This window comes from Colobus angolensis, unplaced genomic scaffold (assembly GCF_000951035.1).
Source record: "Colobus angolensis palliatus isolate OR3802 unplaced genomic scaffold, Cang.pa_1.0 Scaffold341, whole genome shotgun sequence".
Lineage (NCBI taxonomy): Eukaryota > Metazoa > Chordata > Mammalia > Primates > Cercopithecidae > Colobus > Colobus angolensis.
Genome location: NW_012116722.1, coordinates 586,218 through 613,210, shown reverse-complemented (window position 1 = coordinate 613,210; position 26,993 = coordinate 586,218). Strand labels below are relative to the sequence as shown.

The window sequence follows — 26,993 nt, the reverse complement described above, 5'->3', positions numbered from 1 at the left end:
CTCTGACCCTCTATAATTGCACCAGAGTGTAAGATTCAAAATTGTGAATAAGGCCGGGCGCGGTGGCTCAAGCCTGTAATCCCAGCACTTTGGGAGGCCAAGACAGGCGGATCACGAAGTCGGGAGATCGAGACCATCCTGGCTAACATGGTGAAACCCCGTCTCTACTAAAAAATACAAAAAACTAGCCGGGCGAGGTGGCGGGCGCCTGTAGTCCCAGCTACTCGGAGGCTGAGGCAGGAGAATGGCATAAACCCGGGAGGCGGAGCTTGCAGTGAGCTGAGATCCGGCCACTGCACTCCAGCCTGGGCGACAGAGCGAGACTCCGTCTCAAAAAATAAAAAAAAAAATAAAAAAAAAGTAAAAAAAATAAAATTGTGAATAAATGAATGCTTGCACCAACTGAAAAAAGTTTTAAATTATCAGTAACTCTGCCTAAAGTGATCTCTTCTTTCCTTACGGGCAAGAACCTACCTTTTTTGAATAGACCTCTAACCTTGAAATTCTGTTATTCACAGATGTATGGTGGGGGTTCATAGGGGGTTGAAAATAGTCAGTATTTGGAGAATCATGAGAAGAGCAGCTGAGACTGGAGCAGCCACCACAGGATATTCTCATTTGGGCTGAGTTTGGAAACAACAGCCAATGTTTACTGAATGATTCCAGTGCTGAGGGCTTTATATGTACTTTTCTTCATAATGTCCTGATAAGTTCTCTTTTTTTTTTTTTTTTGAGACGGAAGCTTGCTCTGTCATCCAGGCTGGAGCACAGTGGTACGATCTTGGCTCACTGGAACCTCTGCCTCCTGGGTTCAGGTGATTCTCCTGCCTCAGCCTCCTGAGTAGCTAGGATTACAGGTGCCCGCCACCATGGCCAGCTAATTTTTTTGTGTTTTCAGTAGACATGGGGTTTCACTATGTTGGCTAGGCTGTTCTTGAACTCCTGACATCGTGATCTGCCTGCCTTGGCCTCCCAAAGTGCTGGGATTACAGGCATGAACCACTGCACCCTGCTAAGTTAAGTTCTCTTCTTGTAAAAGGGGAGCTGAGGCTTGGAGAGGTCACAGAGCTCGAACATGGGGAAGGAGACACTGGAGTCAGGCAGTTGGCCCCTGGAGCCCACATTCTTACCACCATGTTCTCCTGCATGCAGTCATGGAACTTCTCACTCAGCTCAATCTTGGCATGAGTCACCTGAAATGGGGTGCAGGGGCTTCTTAATAGTGCTGATGGCTGACTGACAGGCTTCAGAGCTCTGCTTGCTGTCAAGGAGCGTTGTGAAGTTAGCAAAATAGTAAAGATGCTGTAGTTGGAGGTTGGCTGACTATTCAGTGAAGGCCCTCCAAGGAAGTAAAAATGTGCCATCTCAGCCTTGTCTTAGCCTCCATAACAGAACTCCTGTTTCTGAACTACAGGAATCAAACTGACAAGATAGTAATGTATAGAATGCCTATTTACTAATTTGCAATGTTAAGATAAACCCTCCTAGTGAGTGACCAGAATGTTCACTGTTCAGAGAACTCTTTTTCTAAGAACCAAGGTTTGTGGGAACCTCCTTAGTTATTATAACTTCATTTGTGAATGCAAACGAGAATAAAGGGAAAGGATGGTCCTGATGTCTGGAATCCCAGAGTGCAGCTATAACTGCAAAAGCAAGAGGCAGTCCAAGACCAATTAGTGCAGAAACAAGCACTGCAACAAAAGTGCTACCACTGAAGTTGACACAGCAGAGTAGGACAATGAATATTTATAAAACTGACCCTCACTTTCATGTGAAGCTTAAAAAAAAGAGTCAAACACACAGAGATAGAGAATAAAACAGTGGTTCCAATGGGCAGTGGGGAGGAGGAAATGCGGAATGTAGGTCAAAGGATTCAAAGTGGCTGGCACACAGGATGAGCGAGCCTGGAGATCTGATGTGCACACGAGGACTACAGTTAATAATACTGCATTTGATTCAGGATTTTACTAAAAGAGATTTTAGGTGCTCTTGTCACATACACACACACACACACAAAGGGCAACTATGTGAGAAGTGGATATGTTGATTTACTTGACTATAGTAACCATTTTACTATGTATATACTGTATACATAGTATACATATGTATGTATTGATATATGTATATCAAAACATCATGTTGTACACCTTAAATGTTTACAACAGGCTGGGTGCGGTGGCTTGTGCCTGTAATCCCAGCACTTTGGGAGGCTGAGGCAGGTGGATCACGAAGTCAAGAGATCGAGACCATCCTGGCCAACATGGTGAAACCCCGTCTCTACTAAAAATACAAAAATTAGTTGGGCGTGGTGGTGGGTGCCTATAGTCCCAGCTACTTGGGGGGCTGAGGCAGGAGAATTGCATGAACCCGGGGGGCGGAGCTTGCAGCGTGCTGAGATGGTACCACTTCACTCCAGCCTGGCGACAGAGTGAGACTCTGCCTCAAAAAAAAAAAAAAAAAAAAAAAAAATTACAACAAAAAAATGCTCCCTAACAAAAAAATAAAACAAAAAAAAAAAAAAAAAAAAAAAAAAAATTACAACAAAAAAATGCTGATCCTTATCAAGGTATCAGTATACTTTGAGAGGCAAGACTGTATGTCAAGCATTTCTGAAAGATATCAAACAAAAACTCCTGAAGTTTCACTAAAGTGCTCTCTCTTGAGATGTGTGGTGAATGAAAGAATCTTGTACTGAGAAACACACCACTGACTATAAACTACTGGCAGTATGATGAATTTACTGCCAGCAATCCAGGGCCGCTGCTGCAAAAACAAAGACTAGGAGAGATTATCATAAAAAGAGTGAAGAAGGCCGGGCATGGTGGCTCACACCTGTTATCACAGCACCTTGGGAGGCTGAGGCAAGAGGATTGCTTGAGCCCAGGAGTTTGAGACCAGCCTGGGCAACATAATGAGACTTCATGTCTACAAAATAGTAATAAAAAAAAACCTAGCATGGTGGCACACACCTGAAGTCCCAGCTACTCAGGAGGCTGAGGTGGGAGGATTGCTTGAGCCCAGGAGGTTGAGGCTGCAGTGAGCCAAGATCATACTACTGCATTCCAGCCTGGGCAACAGAGCAAGACCCTACCTCAAAAAAAAAAAAAAAAAGTGTGAAGGACATTGACTAAGAGCTCCTTGAGAGGCTAGAACACATAGAGACCCATGCCTATAGGAAATATTTCTAAAGAGATCTAAAATTGACAGTCAAAAGGTTATTGTGAAAGACTGGACTTAAATCTTTTCCCCCTAGATACTAGAAAATACACAACGTATTAAGTTAAAGTATTTGCTTACACTTAAGTCACATTTTTAAAAAAGCCACTAAAATCCCATGCTTTAATGATGTGAGTACACAGTTCAAAACACTGTACCATGGTATCCCCTCACTGGTACTTAGAACACAAATGAAACACATCTTGATAAAGTATCTTCCTATTTGGAATGTGCAAGACATAATTTACTAAGTTGATTCTTTTCAACTATTAGGGACTGAATTTTATTCTCAAAGAGATGATCACAGAACATGAGAATTAAACAAACATTCCTATAAAAGAAACGGATGCTTTTATTCAACCTGAGTTAAAACCACAATGAATCATATCAGAGTTCATGGGAATCATAATAAATGAATAGTTAACCACTCACAAAATCAAAGCCATCGACATACTGAGATAACACACATTAATTAGTGCTATAGTTCAAAACATACCCTTTATTTAGCACGCAAAATAACCATAAATGTCTATACGCTCTAACCAAAAATTTTAAAAATTAAAAATAGCACAATTCTACGATTCTGATTTTACCAAGAAAATAAACCCTTTTTTTGGCACATGTTGTTTTATCAAAATGGAAAGCTGAGTCAGGCTGCTCTGCTTTTCACAACATAAATAAGCATTCATGCTATCACACTTGGGAAATTAACTCGGTGACAAAAAATTCACTGGAAAATAGAATCCTTGAAAAATAGGGTCAGGTGCCATCCACTGAGAGGCAATGATAATGTGTGTCCTTGGTTATTAGCACAAAGTCAGGCAGCACACTATAATTTTAGCTACATGCAACTCTATAGGAACACATGTGGCCTGAAAGTTACATGCAAGAGTGAAAAGAACTGCTGTGTAGGGACTGAGGAATGATGGGTGTTTGTTTTTCTTTAAATGTCATTTCACTTTTTAAAGGAAAATAAATCAAGTAGGTAGGTAAAAATTACTGAACTAAAGAGATACTAAAGATCAGAAGACTGGCAAATTGAGAAAATCCAGTTTCATGATTAAGAGTGACTCAAGAAGGATGTCTTAGTCATGAAGAGGGTGGTGGAAGACAGTTTATATCTTTGGGTATTTACGGCAGGTCAGAATTAAAGATTTACCTTTTTCCTTACTATTTACATAAAAAGCTGGTTTATCTGAAAAAAGTATCAATCCAGACTTGCCAATAAAGTGGCACTTAGGGACTGTATTATTGATCTACAATGACCGCCTGGAGGCACAAAAGACCCTGAAGGACTTTTTTGATTAGCAAAACAAAAACAAAAACAAAATCAGAAAAGCAAAAAACAGTTAATTTTTGTTTGGTCAAGTTTACTCAACCAGACCACCTTGATACCAACAATGCTGGAGAGCATTTGGCAAGAGCAGGACCACAGTGCCAAATTCCTTGGAAAGGTAGACTTCCTGTGATAATTTCACGGATTGGCAAATTTGTGGGTTTTTTTCCATAGCAGCTTTTGAGAATGTTAGTTTCTGGCTGGGGCAGTGGCTCACACCTGTAATCCCAGCACTTCGGGAGGCAAAGGCAGGTGGATTGCTTGTGCCCAGGAGTTCGAGACCAGCCTGGGTAACATGGTGAGACCCCATCTCTAATTTTATAAAATTAAAAAAAAAAAAAAGAGAATGTTAAGGCCAGGGTGTCCTAAGTACTAAGACATGCCTGTTGTTGTCCATTCCTTCATAACATTTCTCATAACCCATAATTTATTTCTCATCTGTCTCCCCTGAAAGGGCAGGGGCCTTGTCTATTCTGTTCATTACCATATACCCCAGCACTTAATAATGTCTGGTACATGTAAGTGCTCAATAAATATTAGTTCAATGAATAAATGAAGTATGAATGAATCTCATACAGTCCAATAGACCTGGGGGGAAAGTGGAAAAAACAAAAACCCTAAAAAAAAACTTAAGGAAGACAGATAAGCAACAGTTCTATCAGTTGGGGTTATTAGACTTAATGCCAAAAAATTTACCATCATTCCACAACTGACAATAGTTGTTTAGAGATTCAAAATATCTGAAAGATTTCAATTGAAAGTTAATATAAAAACAGTGTTCTCTGGAAGACTCATTTACAAATAAGTTAATTAAAGGCCTGTTACTAAACCAAGATACAATAGGAGCCTAATGTTTTGTTTGTTTCAAGATGGAGAAGACTCTGCTGCATACACTTGGAGGTCTAGATTTCCATAGAGGGCACGTAGCATATTGAGGACCTTTTCTTGAATGGTGTCAACTTGGTCAGAAGGACAGTAATCATCCAGACTTGACCTAGAACCAAGAAAAGAAAGAGAAAGAAGAAAAATACACATAGGATAAAATCATACTGTGAGGAAAAGCTGCATGTGTTGATTTCAATGTAAAACAGAAATTAAGGTGTGCTGAATTTTGGATCAATATCAGTTGAAAGCTAGTAAAGGTTTACCTTATGTTAGGCACCTCACATAAATTATGTTCTTTAATTTTCACAGCAACTTTATGAAAGAGGCACAATTAGTATCTCTTTAAAGATATCTGAAACAAAGAGATTAACCTGTGCAAGGTGAAATGTGGCATGAGCCTTAGTGCTTGATTGCTAGACCACTGTTTGCCTGAAAGTGAGATGTTGCTTGGGAATACAGGGGCTTAGTATCTTAGTGATGGGACATCTTTTATTATGTGTGTGCTAGGTCTAGAAATGATGAGAGTCGAGGTTTTCCAACTGATAAAAGGATTCTATTTCTAAAAATGATTTGTTAACCACAAAATTATAAAGGATCCATGGCTTGGTCCAAAATGAAATGTGGCAATGTGCTGGTGTTGGATTTACTTTCCTAGGCAGTAGGAAGCAGAAAAGAGCAAAGAAGGTTGGGGCAGATATCTGTATTTTGGGAGTCTTTCCAGAACTTACCAACTACAACCTGAGTTGCACTGGGCAGTTACAATGCTGCTGCCAATTACAATGGATTAACCAGTGTCTCCTAGTTCTGGATAAGGGTAAATAAAGCCTTCTAGAGGATAGAGTGAGAAGAGCAGCACAGAAATCTTTATAGAAGGAACTAGAATTAGTTATCTGGCCTACTCCTTAGTACAAGTATTTCAAACCTAAAGAGATAATCTGTAAGACCACTGATAAACTCCACACTCTGCTAACCAGGTTATTTTTGTGGCTTGATGTGAAAATTTAAGACACAATAAATAACATAGAAACTTTATTTTTTTTTAGTTTTTCTTGAGACAGTCTTGCTCTCTTGCCCAGGCTGGAATGCAGTGGCACAATCTTGGCTCACTGCAATCTCCACCTTCTGGGTTCAAGCGATTCTTCTGCCTCAGCCTCCTGAGTAACTGGGATTACAGGTGCCTGCCACCATGCCTGGCTAATTTATATATTTTTAGTAGAGACAGGGTTTCACCATGTTGGCTAGGCTGGTCTTGAACTCCTGAACTCAGGTGATCTGCCCACCTTGGCCTCCCAAAGTGCTGGGATTATAGGGGTGAGCCACCAGGTCTGGCTTGAGAAACTTTATTAAATACTAACATATACATATGGACAAAGGCCTACTTTATTTTTCGAGACAACAGCTTCCTTTGTTGTTTAGTGGCATGATCATGGCTGATTGCAGCCTCAACCTCCTGGGCTCAAGCAATGCACCCACCTTGGCCTCCCAAAGTGCTGGCGTTACAGGTGTAAGCCACTATGCTCAGCAAGACCTATTTTAAAGTGTCATATGTAAAAACTCAATTTATAAGTCTTAACAAAGAAAGCATACTGCAATACTTTTGGAAAGATTTTTACTTTTTTTTTTGAGACAGGGTCTCATTTTGTCACTCAGGCTGGAGTGCAGTGGTGTGATCTTGGCTCACTGCAGCCTCAGCTCCACAAGTAGCTGGGACTACAGGCACATGTCATCATGCTCAGCTAATTTTTTTTTTGTGTTTTTTTTTTTTTTTTTTTTTGTAGAGACAGGGTTTTGCCACGTTGCCCAGGCTGGTCTCAAACTCCTGAGCTCAGGCGATCCACCCACCTCCAACTCCCAAAATGCCAGGATTACACGTGTGAGGCCACTGCACCTGGCCAATTTTTGACTTCTTTAAACACTATTAGAGTGGTTCTTGATGGGAGCTACTCCCATGAAGGTGTTTTGAAAATCTCTTAGTACATTTTTGATTGACACAATGAATAGGGGACACTACTGACATTTAGGGGACTGGAACAAGAGGGCTGGGCTGCTAGAGAAGCTTGCAACAGGCAGGATCATCCTGTAATATGAATAGCTGTCCCGTGTCTTGAATGTTTTCAAAGTCTACTGAGTACTCATGTAAGTGAAAAAGTGATTTTTAATTTTTTGAGCCTATGATATAGTTTGGCTGTGTCCCCACGCAAATCTCATCTTGAATTATATCTTCCATAATTCCCATTGCAGTGGGAGGGACCTGGTGGGAGATAATTGACTCATGGCAGTGGTTTCACCCATACTGTTCTTGTGGTAGTGAATAAATCTCATGAGATCTGAGGCTTTTATAAGGAGAAACCTCTTTTGCTTGGTTCTCATTCTCTCTTTGCCTGCTGCCATCCATGTAAGACATGACTTGCTCCTCCTTGCTTTCTGCCACTATTGTGAGGCTTCCCCAGCCATGTGGAACTATAAGTTAAATTAAACCTCTTTCTTTTGTATATTGCCCAGTCTCAGGTATGTCTCTATCAGCAGCACAAAAACAGATGAATACAGCCTAGAACTGAACACTTTTTTATACAGAAAAGTATTTTTAAAAAATGCATTAAATATGAACTAAATTTTCCAGGAACGCACCTACTCTGTAAATTGGGGAAAGACTGGACTTTAATTGCAGATCCTTATGAAGAGGCTGTTCAATGACTGAAAAAATGTCATTATGGCAGTGCTGTTCATGGCATCTGGTCAACACATGGTATCTGCATTTGTAACTGCCACATTTACATCATGTAGTGTAACTGCTACAGTACATTTTTAACTGCATTTCTTAAATATGTGAGTCTAGTTTGGCATTTTAATATATTTTATTATCAATTACTTTAATTCCTCCTATGTGTATAGGTATTATGCGTATAGTAGGTTATATTACATATATAGTGTATATTATCTACATATATTATGAATATTATCTATATATATTTAAATTACATATAGGGAGGTTACATTATATGAGGTTTCAGAATGAAAAGGATGTTACAAAATGTTTGTCATGAATGACATATTATTAGCCTGGTACTTAAAGTACTTATTTTAGAACCTCATACTTCCATACAAAACCAGCCCAAAAATTAACATAGGAAAGCATTATTAAATTGTTATAACTATTCAGCAATTATATTCAAATTTAAAACATGGCAACAGCTAAATATTAATTGGTAGGACACAGAAATGAGAATTCTTGTGTTCATCTGAATCTTACCAATTGCAAAGACAAGATAACAATAACTACATTGTTTGCATATCATCACTAATAGGGAAGAGAAAAAAGCCAGGTGCGGTTGCTCATGCCTGTAATCTCAGCATTTTGGGAGGCCAAGGTGAGTGGATCACCTGAGGTCAGGAGTTTGAGACCAGCCTGATCAACATGGAGAAACCCTGTCTCTATGAAAAATACAAAATTAGCCAGGCGTAGTGGTGCATGCCTGTAATCCCAGCTACTTGGGAGGCTGAGGCAGGAGAACTGCTTGAACTCGGGAGGCAGAGGTTGCGATGAGCCAAGATTGTGCCATTGCACTCCAGCCTGGGCAACAAGAGCAAAATTCCTCTCAAACAAACAAACAAACAAAAAAACCAGGGAAGAGAAAATACAACATCTAAATTTTGAGTTGAGTAGGTAAAAAAAATTCATATTATTTTATTAGTAATCATTATATTTACCTACAGAAATTGTATTAGCTTCCTACTGCTGCTATAAAAAATTGCCACAAACTTAGTAGCTTAAAGCAACACTAAATTATTATCATATACTTTTGGAGGTCAGAAGTCCTAAAATAAAGGTGCCGACAGGGCTGCATTCTTTTTGTAAGATCCCAGGGATAATCTGTCCCCTGGCCTTTTCTAGCTTCTAAAGGCTGCCTGTGTTCATGCCTCCATCTTCAAAGCCGGCAGGGCAGAATTTTCGAATCACTCTCTCTGATTCTGACCCTCCTGCCTTTCTCTTCTAAGGACCCTTGTGATTACATTGGGCCCACTTGGTGAATCCAGAAGAATCTCCTCATCTCAAAATCCTTGAGTTAATCACACTGAGAATTCCCTTTTGCCATATAATGCAACACATTCACAGGTTCCAGAGATTAGGATGTGCACATCTCTGGTTTGCCATTATTCTGCCGAACACACTTACCTTGCAATTGTCACAAGAGTAGGATTTGGTAAATTTTTCAGTAAATAATGCACAGATTGAATAAGATACTCTATTTCTTGTTCTGTGCTGATATGGTGAGGAAGTTCTGAATAATCGCAGGTTAAACCAGCCTGGTGAACCTGAAAATAAGACAATTAAAAATTATATGTATGACAGTTGTTTTTATAAGCTTCTTTAATCATTAATGGCCTTATTGACAGATCTTTACTTTTATTGATACATAAAAGATGTGCATATTTTCACGGTACATGTGATAATTTAATACATTCACAATAGCATATAAAGATAAAATCAGGGTAACTGGAATATCCAAAACCTTAAATATGACAAACTTTTAATTTTTAATATCTTTATGCTTTGGGATTATTTTTTCCCTAACAGTTTCTATGTCATAAAAGTTATCTGCTCTCTGAAGTGTTGGTAGAACTCATCTATACACTGTCTGGGCCAGATGCCTCTTCTTAGAGTAATTCTTTACTTCTTTATTTTATGATTATTGGTCTTTACTTGAGTTAATTTTGGTAATTTGCATTTTCTATCAAATTATCCATTTCATCTAGATTCTAAAAAGTTGAGGCCGGGCACAGTGGCTCATGCCTGTAATCCCAGCACTTTGGGAGGCTGAGGCGGGTGGATCACCTGAGGTCGGGAGTTCGAGACCAGCCTGACCAACATGGAGAAACCCTGTCTCTACTAAAAATACAAAATTAGCCGGGGGTGGCGGCACATGCCTATAATCCCAGCTTCTCCTGCTAAGGCAGGAGAATCACTTGAATCCGGGAGGCAGAGGTTACAGTGACCTGAGATCGTGCCATTGCACTCTAGCCTGGATAACAAGAGTGAAACTCCGTATCTAAAAAATAATAAAAAATAAAAAGTTGATACCAAACTGTACATAATATTCTCATCTCATTTTTAACACATTATTTTACTTACTTTTAAAATATTAATACATGCAACTAGTACTATATTCCAAGCTTTGAGAGGATACAAGATAAAATATATTTGTCCTACCTTATTTAACCAACTGTTTTCTTGTGTATCCTTTATGTGTAACCATAAACTACTGCTATCTACATATGTGTTTTAAATTTAAATGAATGATGTCCAGTCTCAGCACTAAACTAAACTTGCCTGAAAGTTAGAAGTGGCTCACACGCTACCATTCTGCAACCTTAACTTTAATGTTTTGAAAAATGGAACTTAACTATGTCATAGTTTTGCCTAGAGTACACAAGTGCAAAGCATGAAAAAACACACTAATCAACTATTTTACTAGAGGCTCTGGATACACATCAACAGTTTAACTGGCAATAATCAGTCAGTGTGATAAAAGGATGAATTCTGAATGTTCATTTTGCCAAAATGGTAAAACTATTTAGTGTTCTATCTCTGCAGCTATAGGCACATCATAATTGATTACATAATCTGTGACTGAACCGTAGCCACTCCCTGTCCCCCCAAAAACATCAAACCCACCCAGCAAAAAAAATCCAGATGCAATGTAATGATTAAAGCAGACCTGCCTGCAGACATATTTGATAATATTGTATGAGCTCAAAGCATTTTCTTTCTCTTTTTAAATATGACACAAAGACTCACTCTGTTGCCCAAGCTGGAGTGTAATGGCACGATCTCAGCTCACTGTAACCACCCAGGCTCAAGCAATCCTCCTGCCTCAGCATCTCAAGTAGCTGGGACTACAGGTGTGTGCCACCACATCTGGCTAATTTTTGTATTTTTTGTAGAGATAGGGTTTTGCCATGTTGCCCAGGCTGGTCTCAAACTCCTGGGCTCAAGCAATCTACCTGCCCTGGCCTCCCAAAGTGCTGGGATTACAGGTGTGAGCCACCGCTCCTGGCCTCAAAATATTTTCAAACCTTAAGTATCTTGTAATGATCTTAAATACCATTTTTAAAAAATGTAAGTCTTGGCTGGGCACGGTGGCTCACGCCTGTAATCCCAGCCCTTTGGGAGGCTGAGGCGGGTGGATTACGAGGTCAGGAGATCGAGACCATGGTGAAACCCCATCTCTACTAAAAATACAAAAAATTAGCCAGTTGTGGTGGTGGGGTTTCAACATGTTGGTCAGGTTGGTCTTGAACTCCTGGCCTCAAATGATCCACCTGTCTTGGCCTCTCAAAGTGCTGGGATTATAGGTGTGAACCACCGCGCCTGGCCAAGGCATTCAGTTTTAAAAGGGAAATGGAGCATAAAAGTTTGGAAAATTTGCAGCCTGACAATGTGAAAGAAAAGAAAATTCCATTTTTTGAGAAGAAATTCAAGCTGGCTGCAGAAATTTGCATAAGTAACCAGGAGCCAAATGTTAATCCCCAAGACAATAGGGAAAATGTATCCAGGGCATGTCAGAGACCTTTGCGGTAGCCCCTCCCATCACAGGCCTGAAGGTTTAGGAGGAAAAAATTGTTTCATGGGCAGAGCTCAGGGTCCCAGTGCTGTGTACAGCCTAGGGACTTGGTGTCCTGTGTCTCAGCTGCTCCAGCCATGGCTAAAACGTGCCAATACAGAGCTCGGGCTGTGGCTTCAGAGGATGGCCTTGGCAGTTTCCAGTTAGTGTTGAGCCTGCAAGTGCACAGAAGTCAAGAATTGAAGTTTGGGAACTTCTGCCCAGATTTCAGAAGATGTATGGAAATACCTGGATGCCCAGGCAGAAGTTTGCTGCAGGGGCAGGGCCCTCATGGAGAACCTCTGCTAGGGCAGTGTGGAAGGGAAATGTGGGGTTGGATCCCCACCCAGAGTCCCTAGGGGCAACACCTAGTAGAGCTGTGAGAAGAGGGCCACTGTCTGTCCTCCAGACCCCAGAATGGTAGGTCCACTTTGTACTGTGTGCCTGGAAAAGCTGCAGACACTCAACACCAGCCCATGAAAGCTGCTAGGAGGTAGGTTGTACCCCGCAAAGCCATAGGGGCAGAGCTGCCCAAGACAATGCAAACCCACTTCTTGCATCAGAGTGACCTGGATGTGAGACAGGGAGTCAAATATGATCTTTTTGGAGCTTTAAGATTTGACTGAAGATGGACTTCAGACTTGCATTGCCCCTTTGTTTGGGCCAATTCCTCCCATTTGGAACGGTTGTATTTACCCAATGCTTGTACATCCACTGTATCTCAGAAGTAACTAACTTGCTTTTGATTTTACAGGCTCATAGGTGGAAGGGACTTGCCTTGTCTCAGATGAGATGTTGGACTGTGGACTTCTGAGTTAATGCTGAAATGAGTTGAGACTTTGAGGGACTGTTGGGAAGGCATGACTGGTTTTGAAATTTGAGGACATGAGATTTGGGAGGGGCCAAAGGTAGATTGATATGGTTTGGCTGTGTCCCCACCCAAATCTCATCTTGAATTATAATGCCCACAATTCCCACATGTTGTGGGAGGAACCCGACGGGAGGTGATTGAATTGTGGGGGTGAGTCTTTCCTATGCTGTTCTCAGGATAGTCAATGAGTCTCACGAGATCTCATGGTTTTAAAAACGGGAGTCTCCCTGTACAAGCTCTCTCTTCTCTTGTCTGTCACCATGTGAGACATGCCTTTCACCTTCCGCCATGACTGTGAGGCCTCCCCAGTCATATGGAACTGTAAGTCCATTAAATCTCTTTGTAAATTGCCTAGTCTGGGGTATGTCTTTATCAGCAGTGTGAAAACAGACATCTCTTATTTTAAAGAATACCAGCAAATTCTTATAAATGCAATCAATACTTAAATCAATACTTCAGTTTTAGTCAAAGTGGTCTGACTATATTCCATAAGTAAATAAAATATGCAAACCCAGCTTACTGAAGAAAGAGAAAGACCACACTAAGAGGCAGGAGACTTAGAAGTCTTAGCCCTCGCATCAAATCTGAGAAAAGTCACTTGAACATTTTTTTTTTTTTTTTGACACGGAGTCTCACTCTGTCACCCAGGCTGGAGTGCAGTGGTGCGATCGGGCTCACTGCAAGCTCTGGCTCCTGGGTTCACACCATTCTCCTGCCTCAGCCTCCGGAGTAGCTTGGACTACAGGTGCCCACCACCATGCCTGGCTAATTTTTTGTTATTTTTAGTAGAGACAGGGTTTCACCATGTTAGCCAGGATGGTCTCGATCTCCTAACCTCGTGATCTGCCGGCCTCGGCCTCCCAAAGTGCTGGGATTACAGGCGTGAGCCACCACACCCGGACACTTGAATATTTTAAGCTGTAGCTTTCTCATCTTAAGTACCAGGTCAAATGGGAAAATATATGCTTCAAAGACTGCAAAATGATATACAAATAAATTATGACAAAGTATCTTTGGCTATAGCATTCAGATCCCTGTTGACAAATAGCTAACACATTTAAAATGTGCTAGTCAGCTCTCTCTTTTTTATTTTCTTACGGTTTTTACAAACAGAAAAGTTTTTAAACAGGGAGAAAAAGAAGGAAGGAGGAAGGGAGTATAAATACTCATCAATAAAAAATGGACCATTTTAGAAATTGTGTACTTTTCTTTTGTCTGGTGAAGAGAGATCTGACCACAGACAAAACTAAAAAAATACACAGGACTTTTGCTTCATACGTAAACTTGAGGAAAAAATGTTTTTCCTGGAAAACTTTTCCAGGAAAACAGTATTCTGTTTCAATGTATGCATTTTTTTCACTCATTTCTTTTCTTAATGATTATTTCACACTTCACAGGAACACAAACAAAAACGAACCACTTTAACAAAAAGCAAATTCCTCTACCCAGAAAATTGTCTTTACAAAGGGTCAATTTTACACGTTAATATAAAATATTTACCATTTCATAGTCTGGTACTTCCATCCGTTTTTTCAAACTCTGTACAAGGGGAACTAGTGATTCCATTCTGGAAAAAAGCCATCCCACTCAATTAAACATCACAACCACTGCAACTAAAATGACAACAGTAAATGATACATTATACTAACATTTACCATAATAACATGCTTCATATGGTACTTGGGAAATAAAATATAAAGCTGTTCAAATATCTTAAAATATTAAGAAATAAATGTTTCCTGTTTTCTTACCCAAAACATTGATATAACATTGATGCTTTTAAGGTATTAAGTTTAGGTGGACCTTTTGGAAGCTCTGATTGGTTAATGCTTCTAGCGTTTTAATTCCTCCTCCAAAAATATTCACTAATTTGCTGGAAGTAAAGAAAGAAAGAAAAAAGGAGGCATGGAGGCCTGCCTGCTTGCCCACTTGTCCTGTTACTTTTTCCTTTTTATTAATGATATTTTCTAGGCTTCTGGACCATAACCAACCACCTCACTTCCCTAGATACAGTGAAGCCTCCATGCTGAGGGTCTGGCTCTTTTAGGGTCATGGTTAGTTTGGGGAGACTTTTCTTTCAGTGTCATCTACTTTTCCTTTATGCTATTTTTTCTCCCTTCAATACCAAGCACAGTCTAAACTCACTACTGTTGCAGTCTCATCATATCTTCAAGTCTGTGATAGAACTCGCTGCTGGTGACGAGAAGCTCACTGGGCATGCTCAGTAGGCAGAGTGGGTTTCAGTGGAAGTCTGTGGGCTGGACTTAGGATTCCAAGGTTTCCAGGCCTATTTTGTTGTTGTTGTTAAAGTTTTAAACTTAGCTTGAGACTTCATGAAATAACAAAATAATAGGTTTTTTTCAGTATTTCTAGGAAGACTCCTGTCCTGTGACTTACTTCTCTATCTCCCTCTTCTATCATTTCAAAAAAGAGGGAATCATTTTAGAACCCTATACTGAAGAGGAAAAAGCATTAACTGATGTTTCTTTTCCTTCTTTTTTTGAGATAGGGCCTCCCTCTGTCACCCAGGCTGGAGTGCAGTGGTGCGATCTCAGCTCACTGCAGCCTTGACCTCAAGTGATCCTCCCACTTCAGCCTCCCAAGTAGTTGGGGCCACAGGTGCATGACACCATGCCTGGCTAATTTTTTGTATTTTTTTGTAAAGACAGGATTTCACCATGTCATCCAGGCTGGTCTCGAACTCCTGAGCTCAGGTGATCTGCTCACCTTGGCCTCCCAAAGTGCTCAGATTATAGGCGTGAGCCACCACGCCTGGCCATTAACTGATGTTAAAGTGCCTAATCAATACTTACTGATGTGATTAATATTACTGTGAATTATTCTGCCACATCACTGCTTTGTTAGTGTCAATAATTAAAGCTTTATGATGTTTACATTTTAGGGATGCTTCTGAATATTTTAAGTAAAAATTACAATGAGTATTTTGAATAGATAATACATGCACATAGCAAAACAAATAATTTATCACTCGTATACTTCATCATTTAGCCATAGAATTCCTTTCCCCAGAGGCAACCACTGTTCCAGGTTCTTCCATATTCTTCTAGAGATCTGAATTATTTTTAATAACCATAACATGACAAATCTTAGTGGTTGTTCATGTTCTGGCCTAAAGTATTATTGATTCTAATTTCCTGTTTTATCTTGCTGTCTTACAACTGATTTTCTTTTGTTTACACTAGAGAGAATAATATGACAGTTTGTGGAAGATTAGTTTTAAAATAAGCTAGTTCTGGTTTTCCTGTGCTCATGGGGACAACAAGTTTGTCTGATGGTTTTATTTTAGTTTTCTGGCCATTTGAGATTACATGATTTAAGAATTATTTTAGAGAAAAATCACTGTAATATTTATGTCAATATTCTTTCATGCCAGCTTCAATACCAAAGGCTTTTACTCAAAAAGAACTCTCTTCACACTTTCAAGGTAATATGAACAGTCAGTCAAATAAATGACCTGATGGAGAATCTAGCCTTCAAATACTGTTCCTTCATGTCAAGAGATTGAAAATACCCTTCCACTTATATTTGGGTTTTCCTTAAAAGAAGGTAAGTTTTTGCACTGGGGTTTTTTTTTGTGTGTGTGTTGTTTGTTTGTTTTTTTGAGATAGAGTCTCACTCTGTCACCCAGGCTGAGTGCAGTGGCGTGATCCTGGCTTATTGCAAGCTCCGCCTCCCGGGTTCACTCCATTCTCCTGCCTCTTGTAGTCTCCTGTAGCTGGGACTGCAGACGCCCGACACCATGCCCGGTTACTTTTTTCTTTTTTTCGTATTTTTAGTAGAGACTGGGTTTCACCGTGTTGGCCAGGATGGTCTCGATCTCCTGACCTCGTGATCTGCCCGCCTCAGCCTCCCAAAGTGCCGGGATTACAGGTGTGAGCCCTTGCACCCAGCCAAGTTTTTGCATTGTAATTTACTTGTCAAGTAATTTACTTTTCTGTTGTTAGGTTAGTATTTTTTTCTTATTCTACTTAGAACAGGGAATGCCTATGTACTCCTCATCTTTAATTCTCTTTAAGACCTCGTACAGTATCTCATATTTAGGGGCAGCTACCGCACAAAGACTAAAAACATGCCCACTTACTATGTGACTTTGGGCAATTTCCTTAACCTTCGTTTTTTCATCTATAAAATTGACATAATAAGAATAAAACTATAAGGCTGTTGTAAGGAGTATATGGGATAAGGCAAGGAAAAATATTAGATAAAGGGTACATAGAAAATACTCAATAATGTCTACTGTTGTTAGTAAATGTGTTGAAATTTAATACTAATTCTTTTTTCTCGCTCTTTCTTTTTTCAGACAAGTCTCTGTCACCCAGGGTAGAGTGCAGTGGCATGATCACAGCTCACTGCAGACTCAAACTCCTAGGCTCAAGCAATCCTCCCACTTCAGCCTCCCAAGTAGCTGGGAGCAGTGGCTGTAGTGGCTACAGGTAGGTGCCACCATATCTGGCTAATTAAAAACTTTTTTTTAGAGACAGGGTCTTATTACATTACCCAGACTGGTCTGGAACTCCTGGCCTCAAGTGATCCTCTCCTGCCTCAGCATCCCAAGAAGCTGAATACTAAGTTTTTAAAAGCAATGTATCTTGTAAATTTAGGAACATATCTAGGACCGAAAGTTAGTAGAGTTGGGGGAAAAAAATGTTTGAGAGTCTTACCCAGGGTTTGAAGCCCATCTCTGTACAGTTTCTTCATCATCACCATCACACAAATCAGCAAAAGTGGCTTCTAAATCCTCTAACTGATGAATTCGAGTATCAACAATATCTACCAAATCTTCCTTTAAATACATTGAAAAGCTGAGATTATATAGTTATTCTTTCAAAAAATGAGCAACATTCCATTACAAAAAAAAACTTGGCTCTATTAGTTAAAACATAATTTTCAAGGACTAACCATGGGCTTTGCCAATACACACACACACACACTCACTTTCATCAGTCTTTGAGATCACTGTAGTAATTTGCAAGATATTATTAGTTATATGATAAATGAATAAAACCCCAAAGAAACAAATGGAGGATACCTCTGTTAGGTTGGTGCCAGGTTTCTTAAATTTGTACAGCTCTTGTAAGATTTTGTACTCTTCCTGGAAAACAAAACAAAAAATCCACATACCAGAAAAAAAAAAAGTTAAAAATTTTTAATGATATGCTTTAAGGAAGAGACAGCCTTGCTTGTGATACAAGAACATCTTAGATAATTATTTAAAGGTTTGTATGGGAGAATGAGGCCAAATGTATACTTTAGATTTTTATTGTAATAATTTTATTGTAAATATTGTAAAATTTATTTTACTGTAAATGTTACTTCTTCAAGGCAACTCTATCCAGCTGGGCATGACAATACTATGTAAAAATTACCTAAGGAAGCATAGTTGGTGGCTAATGGGTCACGACATGAAAATATTTTAAATAATATTCCACTATATAAATGGCATGTCCTAGGATATAAACAGACTTTAGCTGTTTACAGGAAATATATGTATCTTTAATAACAACAACAAAGAACTCCCCATATCCACTTTGCAGCCATTTCTCTAACAACAGAAGAGAACTCTGAAGTACAAAGGCAATACTGGAGGCAGAATATCAAACACATAGAACCTCGGTCAGGAGGCTCCACTAAGGGGAGAAAGAGGTTTGCTATACAAACTTTGTAGGATAATGTTTCCCCTTGTTTAGCACAGCTACATGGATCCATTATATAGGTGGGTACACCTGGCCCCAGTAATCCTATTTAGGAGTATTCTCGGAAAGAGGTTATACCCAAGAGCTAAAATTCATTAAGCACAATGTTGTGGCACATCTTCAGTGCTTTATTCATTGTAACAATCCTGAGTTGGGTATGACTATTATTCTGATTTGGTACTTGAAGAAACTATGGGTCAGAAAGATTAATTTTCCTAAGATCATATAGCTAATAAACAGTAGAGGTAACAATAGAACTTAACTCCCCTAACTTTTGAACATGCTTTTTTTTTTTTCTTTTTTGAGATGGAGTTTCACTCTGTCACCCAGGCTGGATGGAGTGCAGGGGTGTGATCACGACTCACTGCAGCCTTGACCTCCCAGGCTTAAGTGATCCTCCTATCTTGGCCTCCCAAGTAGTGGGATCATAGGCACGTGCCACTATGCCTGGTTAGATTAAATTTTTTTTTTTTTTTATAGAGATGGGGTCTTGCTACATTGCCTACACTGTTCTCAAACTCCTTGGCTCAAGTGGTCCTCCTGCTTTGGCCTCCCAAAGTACTGGGATTATACGCGTGAGCCACCATACCCAGCATGAACATGCTCTTAAAAAAACAAAAGATGAACATCTGTCTTTCCTAATGATATTTAAAAAATTGCTACTAAATAATAGAGTGTAATATATGTTTTAAAAAAAGTCTATTGTACCAAAGGGTCTAAAAGCTATAAAAATCCCTGTGTTTCCAGGTTTCTTGATAGCACTCTAAAAGGAATAAATGCCACTGAATTTCTTATGTAACCTTCTAGAAACTTTCATTACAAATATTTACTACAAATATTTAGGTGAGTAATCAGGCATGTCACTGTTTAAGGAATAATCTGTTACACAGGATTTATGTATAGAATATCTCTGGAAAGATACACAAGAAACTGACCACAGTATTTGTTTCTGAAACAAAGAACTGAGGGAATAGGGATAAGAGAGTGTTGCTTTTCAATATACATTTGTCCTTTGGTATCTGTGGGGGATTGGTTCGGGGACCTCCTGTGGATACCAAAATCTGTGGATGCTCAAGTCCCTGATATATAATAGTGTAGTATTTGCATATAACCTATGCATACCCTCTCATATGCTTTAAGTCATCTCTAAATTACTTATGGTATCTAATACAGTGTAAATCCTATGTAAATAGTTATTATATTGTATTGTTTTTTATTTGTATTATTTTTACTCTTGTATTGTTATTTCTAGTTGTTTTTTATTTTTTCTGAATATTTCCTATCTGTGGCTGGTTAAATCCATGGATACAGAGGGCTGACTGTATATACCTGTACTGTATGATTTAATTTTTATCCATCACCCATGTATATATTACCCCAATTAATAAATGCAAAATAATGAATACTATCTACAGCAGGAGTTGGCAATCCACAGCCTATAGCCTGTTTTGTATGGCCCTCAAGTTAAGAATGGTATATACAACTTTAACAGGTTTAGAAAACAAGAGAAAAGGGTATTAGTAGAGAATGTGAACCCCAAAGCCTAAAATAATTGCTAGCTGTCTGTTTAAAGAGTTTGCTGACTCCTCATCTAGAGAAAAGCCATACAATTCTCAAGATCTATGTGTTAAAAATACAATATTTACCTGAGTGAACATTTCTTTGAAGGGATTCTTCACTGAAAAAAAATCCAAGTCAATATCTAAAACAAATGCCTTCCCTTTCTTCAAAATTTCCAGAATCTCCCCAGTGCTGGCGGCAGTCTGGCATTCCTGATTTTCAGAAGAACATGAACATGATGGTTCTAGGCAAGTCTGGTTACTTCTCTGTGTTGCTGTGTCCTTTTCCAGTCCTTCTGAAGAAGAGTCACAGTTAGTAGAGGCACTGTTTCCCGAATCTTCCAGGGCTAGCTTTGGTTTCTTAGCAGAAGACACTGCATCGTTTTCTTCTTGATTGTTACAGAGTTTATAAGGTTTTACCATAATTACATCCAATTGTAAAGGTTTTTGGTTCTCTAGCTGGTCTTCAGGTACATACAGACCATCACTTAGGAAGTAATGATCTGTACTTGTAACCCTGAATCAGAGGAAAAAACAATTTTTAAGAAGAATGGGCAAATTAGTTGACATTTCACTATGGCATGCCAGAAATATAAGAACGGGCCTACTTGACAAAAACTGAGAGCAGTCTCTAGTATTTGTACTTCCTGTTCTTCTGTAGAAACAGCATTCCTCAAATTCTTAGCTGGACACACAGCTGCCCCACATAAAGACTACATTTCAGTCTGCCTTGCAGCCTGGTGTGGCCATGTGATTAAATTCAGGCCAGTGGTTGTGAATGGAAGAAAAGCATACAGAGCTTTGCTCTCCTGTTTCCTGCTGACTGGCATATGAACACAGAGGTGGCAAGCCACCTTGGACTATAAAGACAAGGGCAGTATTCTAGAGATGGTGATGCAAAAAGATAGAAGGAACTAGGGTTCCCCAAACTCTAGAGCTGCCACATAGGCCTGGACTGTGTACACTGAATTCGAATACAAGAATAAACTCTCTTGTTTAAGCCAGTGTTCCTTTGTTCTCTCTCATACCAGCTGAATCTTTATCCAAAAAATCATTGAAGAGAAAAATTTCATCTGGAAATAATTTCTCTTAATAGAAACTCCCCGACATATTTTAGAGCTTTGTTAATTTCTATATAACCGTAATATTTTCAATATGAAAGGTGACTCCGTAAATACTTTAAACAGTGAAGCCAAATACTTCTTCTAGAGGCATGCCTTACCCACCTAAAATAATGGTTAATATTTATTTCCCACTTGCCCTCTCCCAGCATACACAGCTGTAAACTGTAAAAGCTATTTTCCAAAAATAGATTAATGACATAGTAAAACTAATGTCCAAGCTTATTAAAACTGTACAACCCTAAGATAAGGCTGTATCCCTCAACCTAAATTAATATTCTTTTTAATAACAGCAGTTTCCCGTGTTCCTATCATACAAACATAAAAATATTTGTCAAACTGAACACCTACATGTATATGTGTCTATTCCATAAATTTTTACTTGCAGGATTAACCAAAATCATGAATCAAGATCTTCCAAAATTGTTAATCACACACGGAGTTTCAAATGTCTGCGTAAGATTGCTGCAAATTATTTGATTTTGTAGGTTAAATCAGGCCTACCCACTGAAGTACTCAATAAAAACCCTACTACTATTTCACACATACCTGTAGTATGTACAATATTTATATGCTGAGTCTTAATTATTTCTTTTGAATTATATCTGAAATAAATACAATTATCATATATCACAACCAAGCCATTTGTGTGAATGATAAGAATATATACCACAAAAGTTAATTGTCATTAAGAATAAATTAGAAATAAAGTATCATTTTCAGTGAGGAAGACTATCTGATTTTCAGTGTATTACCATTTCATTCCACTATCCCTAACGTTCTAGAACATTATGGCTATACTGCTTAAAATATTTATCCCATTACAAGAAAATTTTAAAGTCAAGAACATATTGATATTTCTAAAAGTATTATAGTATTGCAAGATACAGAAAATATTGGTTAAATAGCTTATACAATAAAAACAGTTGCACATGTATCTCAAGTCAGAGGATACTGTAATTTACTTTAGATTAAGTACTTATCTGAAACTAATTATATTATAATCAAGAAAATTAAAGCCCCAAATCTACTCATTCAGCAGTTGGATTTATAAAAAAATCAAAGTGAGGTAATTTTCCCTTTCACTGCTAATTATTGTTTTTTTTCTGTTTTTTTTGTGTTTTTTTTTGAGATGGAGTCTCACTCTGTTGCCCAGGCTGGAGTGCAGTGGCACGATCTCAGCTCACTGCAAGCTCTGCCACCCAGGTTCACGTCATTCTGCCTCCTCAGCCTCCCGAGTAGCTGGGACTACAGGTGCCCGCCATCATGACTGGCTAATTTTGTTTTTGTATTTTTAGTAGAGATGGAGTTTCACCATTTTAGCCAGGATGGTCTCGATCTCCTGACCTTGTCATCTGCCCACCTCGGCCCCCACAAAGTGCTGGGATTACAGGGTGAGCCACCGCAGCAAATTCAGCAGACAACAGTTACATTGAAAGGAAACAGTAAAATGTACTACTGAATATATAAATCTATAAAATACTTGAATGGCTTAAAGAGTTAATCAGCAATGAAGCCCAAATTGCAGAGGCTAAAGATCACATTCAAAATCTAATTTGACCAGCAACTAAATATAAATGGTACATGAAGAACATCAAGAGACTTAAAAGTTTGTTCTTCATGTTTTGAGAACTCTTTGGAGAAGTTGAGGCTTAATCTGATCCTATTTGTGTGCAGAGACTTATGAAGTTATTATAGGAATCCGAAATAAGAAACATTCAATCACGTCCATATTCACAAATATGAGGAAATTACCTGATTGTTGTGGTAGAAGTGTCTTTACCTACTAAAAAGTGGTGTTTTCCCTCTCTGATTTGCTGAGCCCATGTGGGATGAAACCATACTACATGTGAAAAATGGCCAGCATAAACCGCAGGCATAATCCAATTTTCAATACTTAATTCTCTGGAAAAGAAATAGAGAGACAACATTAGAACTTTTAAGGTGTTTTTTTTCCCCAAGTGTAATTTCATCCACAACATTTTAAGACCACAGGTCTCAAAGTATGGTCCCTTGAGTGGTTCCTGAGACTTTTTCAGGGACATCACCATTACAAAACTGTTTTCATGAAAATACTAAGTTATTATTTCCTGTTTTCATTTATTGACATTTGCAAAGATGGTACAAAGGCACTGGTGGGTTAATGTTCCAACATTAATTAAGGCAGCAGCACCAAACTGTTAGTAGTTACTATATTCCTCGTTACCAACCACTGCCAAAATAAATAAATAAATAAATAAATATAAAAGTTTCATTTGAGAACATCTTGATTTTATTAAATTTCCATCTTGGGTATACATTTTACAATATTCTGTGTGGCAAAATGAGAGATGCACAGAAAGCTCTTCTGCTACATAGTTTGAAGCACAACAGTTGTCTCAAGGAAAAGCACTTGTTGTGACTGAAATTTGAGGTGAACACCATTTATCTTGACAGGAGTGATCAATAAACTATGGTTATTCACACTTCATACTGAATTGCTGAATTCTACATTTCAAATAAGCTTTAATAAACTACTTTTCAAGTTTTGGTGCACTATCAAAGAATATTCACAATTATCTGAAGAGGCTATGAAAATACTCTTTCCTTTTCCAATTACATGTCTGTGAAAGCCTGAATTTTCCTCATATTTTTCAACCAAAACAACATACGGCAATGGACTAAATGCAGAAATAGACATGAGAATCCAATGGTCTTGATAAAGGCAAATATTAAAAGGATTAAACATTGGCCAGGCTGTTTTTGTAAACAAAGTATTTTTGGTTTGTTTCTTTTAAGAGATGGGGTCTGCTTGTGTTGCCCAGTCTGGAGTGCAGAGGCTATCCACAGGCTTGACCACAGCCTGGAACTGCTGGCCTCATGTGATCTTCCCACCTCAGCCTCCTGAGTAGCTGGGACTACAGGCTCATCCACCGTGCCCAGCTTGTAAATAAAGTTTTATTGGAATACAGCTACTGTCATTTGTTTACACAGTGCCTGTGATTGTTTTCACACTACAAAGGCAAAGATAAATAGCTGCAACAAAGACCATACAGCCAGCAAACCTAAAATATTTACTAACCTGGCTCTTTAAGAAAGTTGTCAACACTTGTTCTAAATAAAATGAAAAAGGCAAAAAGACAAAAAACCCCCAAACCCTTGAGTTTAGCAAAGTCTATTTCCTATACTTATAATCTACCGCAAATTGTACTTCAAACACAAAAGACCATCAATAAAATCACATATTACCCGAAGAGTGTTTCCTTATCAAACACAGTGTCTGCTGGCATATTCACAGGAATAAGGAGGTCTGGATGTGAGTCAAAATGTAAAAAACTTATATTACTGGCAGGAAGATGCTTTGAGCCTATGGCCCGGTATATAAAGGGTAGAACCTGTAAAAGACACAGGCACGCAATCAGAATTAACACTGAAACCATGAGCACATACTCAACTGCAGACTGAAAAATGCTAAGTAATGCACATAATTGAAAGCATACTATGTTGCTGAAAAGTGGAAAAAGATAAAATTTATTGTAGATGGTGCAGATGATGATAATCTCGAGCATTACTTTGTCCTCAGAACTTCCAACCTGCACCTCTAGCTGCCTTCCTGCTGCCACCTAGAACTCAACAGGTCATGTGGGGAAACAGACCAGGACTGGGGCTCAGGAACAAACTACCGCATAATGCCTGTCCTAACATTAACTAGGTGTTCAAGGTATCCTAGATCTCAAAGCATTTTTTTTTTTTCCTTTAAAAAGGGATAGGGTCACCCAGCCTGGAGAGCAGTGGTGTGATCATGGCTCACTGCAGCCTTGGGCTCCTGGGCTCACGCGATCCTCCCACCTCAGACTCCTGAGTAGCTGGGATTACAGGCATGCACCACTACGCCCAGCTAATTTTTTCACTTCTATTTTTTTTTTTTTTTTTTTTGAGACGGAGTCTCGCTCTGTCGCCCAGGCTGGAGTGCAGTGGCCGGATCTCAGCTCACTGCAAGCTCCGCCTCCCGGGTTCACGCCATTCTCCTGCCTCAGCCTCCCGAGTAGCTGGGACTACAGGCGCCCGCGACCTCGCCCGGCTAGTTTTTTTTTTTTGTATTTTTTTAGTAGAGACGGGGTTTCACCATGTTAGCCAGGATGGTCTCGATCTCCTGACCTCGTGATCCGCCCGTCTCGGCCTCCCAAAGTGCTGGGATTACAGGCTTGAGCCACCGCGCCCGGCCTTCACTTCTATTTTTGTAGTGATGGGATTTCGCTCTGCTGTCCAGACTGGTTAGGGTCTTTTTGGTACCCTTAGAATGGTGGGGTTGGGCTAGGTGGTCCATAAAGGCCATTTCTCCTCTTACATCTTCTCTAATTCTAGGTTTAATACCTAATTTGAAAGCACCGTCTAACCTAGGCTTTCTCATTATCTCAAGGTCATAGACACTATATCCAGGTCCTGAGAAACCTATCTTCCTCTCCTATTAACTGTCAGTATCAGTAAATCCCTCTTATGTTTTAACATCCATAGAACCGCCTCCCATCCCAAGCCTACTGATGCTACTTTAAAACAAATTTATTAGATCCATGGGCCTCCTTTGTTGACTTGGAAAAGTCTAGATTAAGACACCAATTTAGCTACTGTAAATCAGTACGGTCATAAACATGGAAACCCCTTTTAGTGTTTATCTATGCGGGGCACCGTGTTAAAATATATATTTTTTACACAATATAGGCCGTGTGTAGCAGCTCACGCCTGTAATCCCAGCACTTTGGGAGGCCGACGGGGGGCCAATCACGTGAGGTCAGACGTTCAGACCATCCTGGCTAATATGGCGAAGCCCCGTCTCTACTCAAAATACAAAAATTAGCTGGGCACGGTGATGTGTGCCTGTGATCCCAGCTACTCAGGAGGCTGAGGCAGGAGAATCGCTCGACCCCAGGAGGCGGAGGTTGCAGTGAGCCGAGATCGGGCCACTGCACTCCAGTCTGGGCAACAGAGAGAGACTCCGTCTCAAAAAAAAAAAAAAAAAAAAAAAAAAAAAAGAGTTTTAAACACAATATGCATACAATAATACTCCTAACAGCCCTGTGAGTCCTACGATTACTGTCCCCATTTCACATCAGAGTCCACATAAGGCCTCCCATCTAAACAGCAGGGCTGTGGTGGCGATTCCAGGAGACACTTGGAAGCCAGAGTTAATTGCAGGTTACGGTCACAGGGCTCTGCAGCCAGCCTGTCCAGGTTTGAATCCCGACGCCACCAGTTGTTTGGTCCTGGGATTTGGGGGCAAACCGAGGTGAATAAGTTGCCTCGACTCGTAGGAAGCTCCCATAAATGTTAGTTCTCATTATTCCTAGTTAGCTGTTTTGGGGTCCTCCCCACAGCAACGGAATCGGAGAGTTTAACTGAATCGGGAGGCCAGACTCTCTGGCCTCCGATGCTAAGGTTGCGCCGTCTGCTTGGTCCTCTGAGCGTCACGGTTTCCGCTGATTCTGCCCCAGAGCCCGGCCGCCGTCCACTCACCTCTTGATGATCCTCCACCACCCACACTGGGACCTTGGGGTAACGCCGAAGACCAGCGCGCCCTCCCGCGGAGTCACTCATGTTTTTGCGCCGGTCAGCTTTGCAGCAAAGCGGTGGCAGCTGGAGAAGACCCGGGAAAGCCGGCTCAACCCGGCCTGCCCTCTCCAGGCGGAAGCGCTCCCTCACCCGGTTGTGTTTT

The 26,993-nt window shown here is 39.7% G+C and overlaps 1 protein-coding gene across 1 annotated transcript; it reads right to left on the bottom strand.

The window, feature by feature from the left end:
- Positions 1-3,472: 3,472 nt before the first annotated feature.
- Positions 3,473-26,993, bottom strand: LOC105519247 (chromosome unknown open reading frame, human C5orf22). The gene is made up of 9 exons (XM_011952549.1): positions 26,795-26,993; positions 24,533-24,678; positions 23,060-23,209; positions 20,271-20,700; positions 17,961-18,023; positions 17,593-17,714; positions 14,411-14,477; positions 9,612-9,751; positions 3,473-5,546 (listed from the first exon to the last, which is right to left on the bottom strand). The coding sequence occupies exons 1-9, from the start codon at positions 26,873-26,875 to the stop codon at positions 5,417-5,419; spliced, it is 1,329 nt and encodes a 442-aa protein (XP_011807939.1). The 5' UTR covers positions 26,876-26,993; the 3' UTR covers positions 3,473-5,416.

Coding starts and splice junctions, on each gene's coding strand:
- LOC105519247 (XM_011952549.1), bottom strand. CDS start 26,875: ATGAGTGACTCCGCGGGAGGGCGCGCTGGTCTTCGGCGTTACCCCAAG. Junction 23,210..24,532: donor GATAAGGAAACACTCTTCGG/GTAATATGTGAT, acceptor TTTCTTTTCCAG/AGAATTAAGTATTGAAAATT. Junction 9,752..14,410: donor AAGTACCAGACTATGAAATG/GTAAATATTTTA, acceptor TCTTATTTTCAG/GTTCACCAGGCTGGTTTAAC.